The sequence below is a fragment of the Aythya ferina genome (assembly GCF_964211825.1).
Source record: "Aythya ferina genome assembly, chromosome: W".
Classification (NCBI taxonomy): Eukaryota; Metazoa; Chordata; class Aves; order Anseriformes; family Anatidae; genus Aythya; species Aythya ferina.
The window spans coordinates 2169993-2183068 of record NC_140313.1 but is presented as its reverse complement, the minus strand read 5'-3'; the positions used below and the strand labels follow the sequence as shown (position 1 = coordinate 2183068).

The window sequence follows — 13076 nt, the reverse complement described above, 5'->3', positions numbered from 1 at the left end:
AGCTCGAGCTGCACGAGGATTTCCCCTTGCCCTTTTCCAGCTCTCGCAGAGTTATTTCAAACGTGACACAATGCCGAGGCTGCGTTTGCGAGTTCCAAATGTTTTAAGGAGTTCCGTGGCCGAAACCCTAATCTCGAACAAAAATAAAACAGGAAAAGGGCACACAAGCAGCCAGTTAAGGCGACTTGTTTGAGCAGTAGTTCTCTATTTGAGCACTTGCCATTACTTGCCTGCACCCACAGACAAGTGGACAGCTCCCAAGCCTCCTGGAATTTGCTTTTTTTCCTGTTCAAAATTAAGAAGTGGATGGGTATTATCTACCAAGAACTTCAGCAGCTGCTTTCTGTGCTCACCGCATCATTCAGCTTCGTTCCCTGCCTCGGAGAGAGGTCTGTGAAAGAGGACCCGAGATTAAGATCGAAGAAAATCTCTGCTAGGAGCTTCAATTACTGCTCCGGAGACACATCCTCCTGTAAACACGTTCATTAACACCTCAGTGAAATGCAACTATTTCAACACCTTCGCAAACAGAGGCCGAGAGCTAATTAGTTCACACCTACAGAGCAAACAGGCTGAAGGGTCAGAAACAAAACCTCTGAATTTCAGCTTGCACCGCTATACCAAACCCCCTCCCTGCTTAAATATTTTCCTGAACTTTCACCCAGCCGGAGCTGCCTACTCGGAGCATTAAAAGGTTAAAAGGTAACTCGTTTTCTAATTTCGGAGAGTTGCCAAAAGGGCTGATTCGTACAAAAAAAAAAAAGCCTCTCAAATCATCCAGGAACCAGGTTGCATTTCCCTGCTTCCTGAGGGCCCAGCAGAAAGGTGAAAGAGGAGTCACCGAAGAGAATAGGATCGGTTCTGAAAACTGAAAAGCAAGGAGAGCGTCTGGTTATCAGTCTCAGGATGCAAGCACAACTCAAAATGAGCACTCTTTCCTCTTGGAATCACTCCTAACTTTACACCCGCTGATGGCAAGAGTGCAGCGTTGCAGCCAGTGCTACGGGACATTAATTACAGCTCAATTATGCTCGAGGAAAGCAAAGAGCAGCTCTTAAGGCACCAAAAGGACACACGGTTGACTTCAATCCCTTGGTGTCTTCGCTACCCAGACCAGAGAACAAACGAAGTACTAGAAAGCGGGCGTTTTTCAAGATGTGTCCAGTATCTTTTGTAAAAAAAACAGGGCTGAAAACCACACAGAGAAAGCACATTATCGAGAGCTTGATTACACAGCAAAGCACACGATAAATGACACTGACCTCTGCTGCTGCAGCCTGGGATTAAGAAGCCTGTTGCAAGGTGAATGTGAGTTAGCAATTTGCAGTGAAAAAGGAATAAAATTAGAAGAAAAAAAAAGAATGTGACAGATAAAGATTCTTCTGCATAGGACTTTTAAACACGTAAGAGGCCACACGTCTGCCACCAGAAGAAGGGATCTAAGGGTGATGAAAATTCTTCAATAATCATTTAAAAAACCTTGAAAGACTGATTTATTGAACAAAAAACCAGCTGACTAAAGGTGTTCCTACTCTGCCATGCTGTTGAGCAAGCAGTCCCACAGCAGATTGTGTGTCACGGTCACATCGAACAGCACACATGCAGCCAAACTTGCTCATTACTCACTCCAGAGGCAAAAAGGAAACATCCCAGGCCTGGTCTCACCAAAAAACACAACGCAAAACTTCTCCGAGGATGATGAACATTTTGCTCTGCTGCGCCACGAGGTACAGCAGCAAGCAAAGCTGCCTTCATGCTCAAATCTCTCCTACACAGAGCACAAGAGCCTAAAACCTTGAGGATCTCCAGTGCAAAGTAACACCGACCTCTCAGTTTGGATCCTTTTGCTGGCTTCAACCTAAGTTTCAACAGATGGAAGTGTCCCTTTGATGCTCAGTCAGAGTTGCCAAAAACGCTCAAATAGCTCTTCAACCACTGGAGCTACTACAATTGTGATAAAAGTTCCTTGAATGTTTTCTTTTTTTTTCCGAAAAGTAGAACTAAACATTTCTCATTATCTTTCAACAGCATTGTTCGGACCCAGTGATCATTCCATGGAGCTTTATAATCAGCCATCGCTCCGTTTTTCTTGTTAAATTTGACTTTTAAGCTGCCAGGAAGCGTGGGGAGCACCCTTAAACGAGTCAAACACGGTTAACATTTAAACGTGGAAGTCACTAAGATCGCAGCCTAAAACAATTTCAGCTATAAAAAAAAAATAATGGAATGCAATAGAAACATCAACTCACTTCTCCTGGCACTACAGGGTGCTACATAACGGTGATGTAACCAGATCACAGCATTTCATTTTTCCTCCACACGCATTTGCAGTTTTTAATGAAGTGAAAATGTACTGATAACAACCAGATGTGCAGTCATGTAGAGCAGCCCTTAACAAGCTGCTGAAAGAAACCTTCCTAATTTCAAGCCCTGGGAGCTCCGTTGTGCAACAAAACGCGATGGTTTCTACGTAAAACTCATACAATTAAACGCTCGAGTCGTATCTTTTTGCTGACTGTGCAGTTTGGGTCATTAATGTAGACTCCTGGGTGTTAACAAGACCAAAGAAGCAGCAGAGTATCCATAACGGACCCAAGGGAGCCATAAATCAAACATCAACGTGCTGGAACGCGAGCGTTATAGTGGACTGCACAAGTCTGATTCCTGAAACGCAATAACGCTGCAGCTCCTATAAAACTTCTCAAAATTAAACGTTAATATGCGAAACCTCTCCCCACTGACATTTTGTGCAACGCAGCGGAGCCTGCTTCTCAAAAGGGTTATTCCGGATCCTCATAGTGACTCTCAGATATCAGACCACAATGCTGCAGAGTCCAAAAGCAAAGCTAGCAGGGCTGTTACACAGCTACCTCTGCATATATTTTGGATATGGGGATGGCCTTCCATGCCTGAAAAATAATCTCAGCATTTAAGTGAAGGAAAGGAAAAAACAACAAAAAAACAAACTTTCAACCTGGATTTACCTAGACAGCTGCTGCCAGCTGTACTCCTTCCTGAAACTGCATCTATAGAACCCGAGGGACACACTAACGGTGACAATCCTCTGTTAAGACTATCGAATGCTCCGAACAAAAACGTTCCTGTTCTGAATTCAGTTTGAAAGATAGGCTCAGCGTGGAGATTTGCATGATCTGTCACAACAAAGTCATCTTTACTAGCAGCTTTACAGGCACACGCTCTGTTAGGAGCGTCGCTGTAAGCCGCCAAAGCTGCCTATCCTCTAGCAAGTGGCCCTAAACCCCACTATGGAAATCATTACAAATCAAAATATTTCACGGAGGCCACCGAGACAATCTATTCTTTCCCAAAATTCACAGGCTTGGTTTAAAATTTGCTTGGTTTAAAATTTGCTTGATTTATTCCAGCTAGGCAGGAAAGGAACTACCCCTCTGATAAAAAGCGGGGACGTAATTTACAGAGTAAACACGATCTAAGAGAAAAGAAAGTAAAAAGTAATCTCTAATCTTTTCCTGTATCTACTTTTCCTTACTTCCCCTTCCATGATGCAGGCAAAAGGTGTTAATTAAGGCATTACAACATGGTAAATATTTTATGCTGGAGAACAAGACCATAATATGCATTTTCCTAAGTTTTATTGTCCCACTTATTGCTGTTCAACCTACGGCTCACATTGCAATGAGACGTGGAATCAACACACCTCAGATAAAGCAGATGCATCGGAAAAGCAGTGTCAACAGATCAACTTTGCTCTGGAGATGCAAAACTCTTTGAGTTTTATGTTCTCTCAAATGCTCCGTTTAATAAACGGAGTGGGTTTTCTGTTTTAATAAACAGAAAGGGGCTGGAAAAATAAAAAAAAAAACAACAAAAAAAGGCAACTTACAAGAGGGGAATTTCAACAATGAGCTGGATGAGGCAACACAGCAACTCTTCTATGAGGTCTTCACACTCTGTTCCTGAAAAAGAAGCATACCAAAGGTTTTCTGGATTTTCAAACACCAGAAGAAAGCATAGATTTAAGCACAGATCCAGATGATCAACGTTTTAATTTAGGGACAAACACCAGAAGGGGAATTCTATTTAAGACGACAGCATTTTTACTTGAAATGGAATGCATTTGGGATCGTCACCAGAGAGTGCAGAGATGCTAGGGCTTTTATATATAAAACAAAAAACTAATAACATTTGGATACGTTAAATTAGATACTGGTATCATCAGATGTGTGCTAATATCGAACATATCAAGCTTTACTTCACTACTTACCTAAGCTCTTATTAAATGGTGTTTTTACTAACAGTTTTAACAGATTGATCACTAGGGACTTTGACATGCCCACAGTTCAGGTCTCCTCTCAAAATTCCCTGCACTCCTCCTATTTCCCCACCATTTTTTTCCCCCAAATGAAGAATAAGCAGAGACAGATTAAAAAAATAGCTTCATTCATCTAGAACATCCTGAACAATATTCTGAATGGTGGACTTCCAAATGAATCCAGCCTATAGCACCCATTATTGCTACTCTTAAACAATTAAGTCCACAAAATACTTTGCAACAACACAGGTTTACTTCTGGAAGAGAGATTTTTTTAAACACATTTCAACGACAAGTAAAGATTCTTGAATTTTAAAAGCGCAACATTATTCTCAGCCGATTTACAATGCAACTAAAAATTCATGGGATGATCAACAATTATTTGAAAGCTACAGCTATTGGAAGCAACGAACCCGGCAGTGTTTTAAATCAGCCCTGCAGTTTTTCAATGCAAGTGGAACAAAAGAGTTCCTCGCCAGAGGAAAAAAGTTCATTAAGCCATTTGACGATGGCATATAATAAGAAGTAAGAGAAGATGCATCCCTTGGCTCAGGAGTTTTTTAATGCTCTCAGAATAAAATAAGACGATACAAATGACACAAAAGTGCAGGGTTTTATGGTGCTGAATGCCTGAGAGCACAGTTTTTCCTTCTGCGCTGCCAAAGTGGCATTACAGCACAACGATCACACAAGTGCTTGTTGATATTGTATCTTCAGATCAACGGGTCGTGCAATAAACACAGCACTATAGCCGGGTTATGGCAGTGTCACTCCGTTTAACCTAGGTTGTTCTCAATTCCAAACACTTAATTTTAAGAAGCACGCCGGGGGGAATATCCACGATAAAGCACAAATTATTGCTTTCCACAATGGGTTTATTAAGATCGCATTAAAAATCGTCACCTAGTGAACTGCACAATCTAAAGGAAATCGGTTTATTTTTTATCATGGAAACATGGTTTCCTTTATATAGGATCCCCCATGAGTAATAACAATGCAGCTCCTGTTAGGAAAAAGAAATCAAAATTAAAAAAAAAAAATGAGCATCTAAAAAAAATGCTTACAGAACAAGTTCTGAAAAGTCATCTAGCTAAGTATTCGAGGGCTTTCCCCCACACTTGATACTCAAAATAAAGGAAGAAACTACTAGGTTGGCACAATCACGTAGAATGGAAGATGTTCGCCTCTCCTGCTGTTCTCAAATTACTTTTTCCTCCCCCCCCCAACAAACTTAATTGCTGTAATCAATGTCATTCAGCTCCAATAATTAATGTATCCTTTCCCCCCATCGGGGCGCAGGCGTTCTCGTTGAATTCTCGTCTTTCCGAGACAATGACCCGGAGGCGTGCCAAATCTATAACGTGAGAGAGGGCTGTAAACACAGAACACAGCGTTTTCAGAAACAGCGGCTTTCAATAGCAGGATAAAGACAACACACACAATGCTCCTCCGCGTTAATAGATCGCATACTTGGATCAAAAGACCCATGTAAAGCCTCGGGGGGGGGAAAGAAGCAAAGGGTGAAGCTGTCCGGACAAGATTAGAGCACGCTTGCACAGAGCAACACCAAGCACATCTTCTAAATTATCGTGGTGAAGAAGCAACTGCAAAGAGACACGGTTTTAAAAAAGGCCAGTATGCATTTTTCACCAGCCGTATTTAAGTCCTGAAACAGCAAAAGATGAATGGTCTACGCTAGTATCACTTACTCCAGTCCACTTTAGCCCAGCCCAATTTAGGATTTACTAATATCAAGAAGTTTTAGCTGAAATTAAGATGTGATTTAAGTCTGTAAGCACTTTCCTACAACCAAAAGTTGCGCAATACCTTCCGAAGTTATACACAAATTCCCAGTTATGGATGAAGTGGTAAAGGCTGTAAATTCCCGGCCTAAGGAACCATCTGAAAACTGCCAAAAGGAGCAAATTTCTATTAATGATTTATTATTCTGGAAGGGGATCAATACGTTCAGAAAGAGTGAAAGCAATGAACTGCAAAGTCTGGGAGGCGATTCTCCCAGATGAGACAGTTATAAAATGCTACCTAAATAGTGGATGTGTCATACATGACAAAACATTTCTCAGTAGCCAGTGACAAGGATGTTTTCCATAGATCATTTCTGTCATTTACATTTCTGCCTGAAATACCAAACATTACACAGCAGGGACTGATACTGACTGCAGAGCGAGCAGATCAATGTGCTGACACTGCAGTTAGGCTCTCTGAGCTAACAGGTGCTGTATTGACACTCACAGAATGCTACTAGGATGTCATTAAAAAAAAAAATAAATAAAATCAATGATACTACGATTCCCAGGCTGAAAGGAAAATAAAATGATGCTAATGGTTTGAAGAGAAAAAAAAAAAAAAGACCACCGCACGGTTTTACGGTGAAATTTACCTTTCTCAGAAGGCCAAGACTGAAGAGTGCACCCTAAGTATTAATAAATCTGTATAAACTTCAGAACAAATTCTGTTTTTCTTGTTTTTAAAGGACACTCTATAGAATGTAAAGAATACTCCAGAAAGCTACGCTTAATTACGAAAATAAAAACAAAAATCATTTTATTCCGCTTAATCTAATAAGCCCTAATACAAGAACATTTCATTACACTCTGCAAATGATACTTTTCATATAGTGAATTCATACATTATATATTCATATATTATACAATAATATATTAATATATAATTAATATATGAATATATAATTATAGATAATTATATAATATTATAATTCATATAGTGTATATTCATACATTTCATATAGTGAAGGTATTAATATATACACCCCATATATATTTTTTAAAGGATTTCTTTATACATGAAGGATTTATTCACAACAAGAACGGATGGCTACATAAGCATAACATGCTCTGAACCTCAATACCTCAAAAAAGGTCCCGAAAACGGTCCCCAAGTGGAAACCCGAGGCACAAGAAGCTGGCCTCAGCCCATAGTTGAGCGGGGAAAGCTGATGAGGAACTCATTTCCTGCCTTCAGTCCCCTGCTCTAACAGCAGACCACACACAATTACCTTCCTAATCAGGAACATCCAGCTCCCATTCAGCTCAAAGATAATTGCCAAGTACGCCTGCCATCAATATGCACGAAATTATCACTAATAAATGTCACAGAGAATTACAGTCAAGTGCTAACAAAGATCCTATAAACACGGAGCTAGCCCAGTGATAACAGCCACTTGTCATCCTATACTCTTAGGAACTCCCAGAGCAAAGAATAAAGATTGCAGAGGTTCGAGCTAAGGAAACATCGCAGCTTTTGCAGCTCTTTTACCGTGCTACACCACACCACTAAAGCAAGAAGTGAGCTTTTTTTTTTATTTAATTTCTTTTGTTTGTTTAACCAGCTGGTAGCAGGGAAATTGTTCAAATAATACAGCCATTCCCCCAAACCATCTCCTTTTTTTATGCAGAACATTTTTTTTCCTAGAGAAGCACTTTTTCTTTTTAATCATTCTGCTTAAACTCACTTTCCCTGTACTTTTGGAAGAACTATTGCCCATCAGCCACAATTTAGCTTTTGCCTTCGCAAAGGATCACTTCCAATCAAAGAGCTGTTACAAACCCAATCGCTACTGCTTATAAATAGTATGACCAATAATAAGTCTACAATTCTAAATCTACAATGCCTGTTTTGAATAACTATTTAAAAAAAAGCCAAATGATGCCTGGGAATATTTCTGTTAAACACCGAATTACTTCAGACTCCAAAGAAAGAAGCCAGTTTTAACACTGTCTATATGCTTTCAATCTCGCAGGTTGTCCTGAACAGTGAAAGGTGGTGTACGATGTGGCAATATTATTACTTCTGGTTTTCAAACAAAGTTTTGGATTCTTACTACAACATCAGAACTCATTACTTTCTTGTGGAATATTTGTTTTATTCGCAATGCCATAGACATACCGTATGAGCCCGGTGTTTTTTCCTCGTAAGTAAAATGAAGTTGCAGCTCCTCTTCTGACATTCTACTGATGAACACTTTCAGCAAGCAGCAGATGATAAATAAGGCATTGTGAGCCTGCCAGATGAAGAGGTGACTAGAAAGGAAGCAGAAACAAATGGGAATCAGTAACATGTGAAGTGCCAGCATGCATCAAAACTCACACGATACATGACAGAGTAACAAAGGGGATTCCTAGAGCAGAAGACAATAAAAAGAACATTTTTGAAATGTGTCTTTATACAAAAGTTTTTTTTTTTTTGTGTGTGTGTGTTTTTTTGTTTTGTTTTGTTTTTTTAATGCTCAAACCCAATCCAATTGGAAAGCATTCCCGAGAAACTTGATTAATCAAGATTTAGGTAGACAGGTGATTTTTAAAATCTCTCTAAATCAAGCACTTAAGAATTAAATTAACATTTGCTTTGAATAATATACACTCTTAACCCTTACACCTATCATATAGGAAGGAAATCTCATGCATCACAGGCTATTCAGTTCTCCTCTGAAATTTGATTTGTGTTCCAAGGGGTTGGAGTTCTGGTAACAGAGAATGTGTGCTGCATGTTTACTACTGTGGGGTCCACCCAGAGAAAATTATGACAAAAACCCCTCAGGACTTCACAATAGGGAAGGCAGAAGTTAGCCTAAAGTCACATCTCTTCTGTACACAATTATGGCTATGCACCACACGGAACACAAACATCTATTTTTTCCCCCAACAATCTATTATACTTCACGATCTATCCTTGATAAAGTATGAAACGCTTTTAATTATTTCAAACAATGTCTTAACTTTCAGTCTGTAAACATGTTAACTAGCTAGAGCAAAGCAGCTAGCAAAAAAAAAAAAAAAAAAAAGGAAGGTAAACAACGTGAAATGGCACACAGCTTTATTTCTGGGTACTTACTTCTGACATTCTGCCGATATTTTTAATTCTTTGGTTCTAGAAAGAAAGACTTTTATCAATGACCCGAGGTTTCCCGTTCGAGGATTCTTCTCAACTAGGTAAGGAATTGAATAGACATGATAATTAGGTACCTTTAATAAGTTGAGACATTTTAGTTCAGAGTGAAAACAAATTTTAATGCCTTAAGTATTTCCACATCAAATGCAGCATGTTTTCCCATGCAGCTGTTATTTTACTTCTAAGATTCCCCAGTACATGCCCTGCTACTCCAAGATCGTTCTTTTTGCACTTTTCAGCCTCAATTTAAAATATTCCAAATGTGAAGCCCCATACCACTTCCTTACCAAGGCTTGCATACAGCACAGCAGTTTCCTATCGGGGAAACTGTGCAGGTTTTTCACAACTAGCTTTTACTTTCTTTGAACATCGTTGATGTTATTTGTATTATCCCTTCCCTTTCATCCCCGATTAGCTCGGAGGGCACAGGGAAAGAGAGAGAGAGTAGGGATGGAGTTATTTCATCGTTTTAGTCATTTTAAGTTCTAGAAAAAATAGTTAACAGACTAAGTTTCTAAAAATTTGGGATATATAAAAAAAGATATGGATATACGCATCGTGTTTCTTAAATTTACTGACCAACCACATGGCAAAAAGATGTCACAATTTCTCACCTAAAGACTTGCAGACTGAGATAGTGGCTTCTTCCAAGAGCTTTAATTCCGCACTAAGGGGAAAAAAAAAAAGAGTGGTTATATTAATAATTGGAGTTCCCACACTTAAACTGCAAATTCTTTACAAAATAATTACGCATTGCTATGGAGCACTTCGTTTTAGCCATCTTTTAGCTGATTTACACAGGTATTGAGCAGTACAATGTGAAGCAAATCTTGCAGCTGCAGAAGCAGAGAAGCTATTAAAAGAGGAAATTAATATTTGCAAGTGAATTGTCCATCAGTGAGATGATGTCACTCCATCGCTTGTTTCTATTCCCACCTTTCTGGCTTTGATGTTGCCATGTTTGGTTTGATGCTACTGAAAACGGGCAGAGAACTGCAGCCTGCAGAAGAAACTGCTTTGTTTTTAAAACAAAAGTTAGCCTGTGAAGTAACATTTTATTAAAAAGCGTAAATTCAGAATCCTCACCCTGACATTCAACCTCATGCCAAGAACCCCTCTCTGTCAGCCAATGTTATTACTTTACTGCAAGAATCACGTCGGATATACCAAATTTTTCATAAATTCACTAAATCGCCTGCTGGTACGCCTCAATGGAAAAACATCAGCTTAAAAGAACAATAAAACACCAACACAGAACCTGCCAACAGCCACTGAAACTGAACACCAGCTGTGTCAAACACGTAGAAATATTTATATAACTCTATCTTTACAAACCTACCAGTATGAAGTAATCAATCCTCAAAGATGAAACACTTCTCTGGATCTCCTATGCCACTTTGCTTAAGAAATTAACTCGGTTTCCAAACTCACATTTCAAAACAGCTGAGAAAACCAACACGCTTTTCTGAAACGATGAAACGCGTGCAGTGATGGATTTCATCAGAAAATTATTACACGAGGCTCGGTAGATGAATAAACTTTGGATGTTCAACCAATGCCTCAAGAAAAGCAGCTACCAGAGAGGTAAAACTGAATCTGGTAGGTAAACAGTGAAATGTCAGAATGAAATCATCTTTCAGGGGGAAAAAGTTCTCGTGCACTTTGAAGTGTATCTTACCTACACCTGTTACAAACTGTTCTTCTTCATTCTGTACACTACTTCCAGGCCTCCAACAGAATATTTCACTTTTTCCAGTAAAAGAAGGTGTTAAAAAGAATAAATCCCTAAAAAAAAAATAGTCAGGGGTAGACATTTGTTCTCCAGGAGTTCTTGGGCTGACTCTCCCCTCCTATTCATCCTCAATTCAAAGAGGCCATGATAAAATTTAGGGGGTTTAATTCAACTCAACATTGTGGCCTCCACACAAGCATTTTTCTCATATAAAAACATAGCAAAAAAATTAATATTGCCATAATCAGAGTGCCAAAGGTGCTGTTGCTTCCTAAGCATCAATTTCATTTCTGATGAGTAACCTGTGCCCAGAATCAAGGACTAGAAGAGGTCAAGACATGGGTAGGAACAGGAACTGAAAGAAGTATTTCTAAGCTTTTCAATAGGAAATACTTCAAGAAAGAAACAAGTTCATTTTTTAAAAGTTTAAGATTTCTCACAGTGCTGTTTGCTAGGTCTGGATGAAAAGGATTTTTCTGTTTTGACTTCTGCTTTGTCCAGCTGGCCACTTGTCATCAGGACGTATTCCCTCCCTAGTGCTGAAAAGCCAGATGAACATTATATTGGACACCAACCTGCTACAGGCTTCTTAGGTCCTGAATAATCTTAATCCAACAAAAAACGATCCAACTCCTATTATCCAGATATGCTAGGGACTTCTGGAATACAGCCTGCGTGATTATTGTAATTGCTTTTTTGATTTAAGCTGTAGACGTATGCACTAATCTTTTAATTACATTTCATTTTCCCCTAATTTCTAAGCATTTAGGTTTTAAAAGAAAGCATTCTTCCAAGCGTTGCTTTTTCCCCCCCCTCCAAGTTATTCAAAAACACACAACCCTGGAACAAATCGCACAGCTGCCAGGATCAAGAACAGGGGCAAACCAAGCGAGAAATTCAGAACTTCAGAAGTCAAACAACGGAGCGATTCTTTCTCCTAACACCACCAAAATGAAGTTTAATGCTTATAAACCACCCCTCTCTCTCCCCTCGTTCACAGAACAAGAGTACAGGCCTGAATCCTGCCATCCTGAACACCAGGCAACATCTGCAAAGCTTCAGTTGGAGCATTAAAGACACCTAGGGAGAGGCAACTACTATGCACACAACATAATGTCCTTACACCCAACAGAATTAAAACTATTGCTAATTGTTCGGCCTGCGAGGATAAATTCATGGAGAGAGCATACTGGCTGTGGGAAGGGCAAAAAAAACCATACAAGCCCATTTCCAGGTACCTGGGGCAAAGCTTAGCACTAGCTTAGAAGCAGTTTTCATCAACTCCAGCAGGAAAGAAAAGTGAGAGGCCTGGAAAAAGCTGTCTGCGTGGTTTTTTGTGTGCTGTGAACACAGAAGATAACATTATATTAACATTTAGGTGGAAAATGCCAGAGCTAAGATTCCTAAGATGGCACAAAAGAAATGCTTCAGAAATTAAGCTTCTGAGGCACGGTATTCTCTAGGACACAATTATAGAGGAGACTGATTTGGGCTGGAAGAGTAGAACATCGCCTGGTCTATGAGAACAATTAGCACACGCCCAACGAGCTTCTGTTAAGAAAACTTTCTAGCAATAAACGAGCAAGCTAAGTGAACTCTTGCTCTGCTTCACGTTACCACTGAGGATTACTGTGCAGGCAACCCACCTGCAGCCCCTCAGGGATGCTGGTTTAGTGATGGGACCCAGCAGGTCAGGTTGATGGTTGAATTTAAAGATCTTGAAGGTTTTTTGCAAACTAAATGATTCATATAAATGCCATCTGGGGATTGGATGCACTTACCCTTGGACAAAGGGGAAGAGAAACAAGCACAATAATTGCCCTTTTGTATTTCAGAAGAGTGTAGTGAAAATATGAAAGAAAAATTATGAGTTACCATTATGTTTAGGTAGCAATTATGGACCAAGTAAAACAATATTGAAAGGGTATTTAAACAGCATGCGTTCTCCTCTGTCCTGCTAAAATCACTCTTCTTTTGTTTAATCACCAATCTCACGTCAAGTTTTCTATTTTGTTGGTACTTCTGCTTACTTAGAAAACAAGAAGTTCATCAGCAGGTTGTTGTTTTTGTAAAGGTGGGGAAGAAAGGTAAATTAGGCAGCCTACTGCTCAAAAAAGAAGA

The 13076-nt window shown here is 39.5% G+C and overlaps 1 protein-coding gene across 25 annotated transcripts in view; it reads right to left on the bottom strand.

Moving 5' to 3' along the window:
- LOC311426293 (dymeclin-like) overlaps positions 1-13076 on the bottom strand; it is a 93735-nt gene that overhangs the window by 71971 nt on the left and 8688 nt on the right. For all 25 annotated transcript variants that reach the window (XM_084502619.1, XM_084502622.1, XM_084502620.1 and 22 more), the window contains 4 exons: positions 9838-9890; positions 9167-9260; positions 8222-8355; positions 3866-3938 (listed from right to left, as the gene is read on the bottom strand). In XM_084502619.1, coding sequence (XP_084358745.1) covers positions 3866-3938; positions 8222-8355; positions 9167-9260; positions 9838-9890 — 354 coding nt within the window. The remainder of the gene's footprint in view (positions 1-3865; positions 3939-8221; positions 8356-9166; positions 9261-9837; positions 9891-13076) is intronic.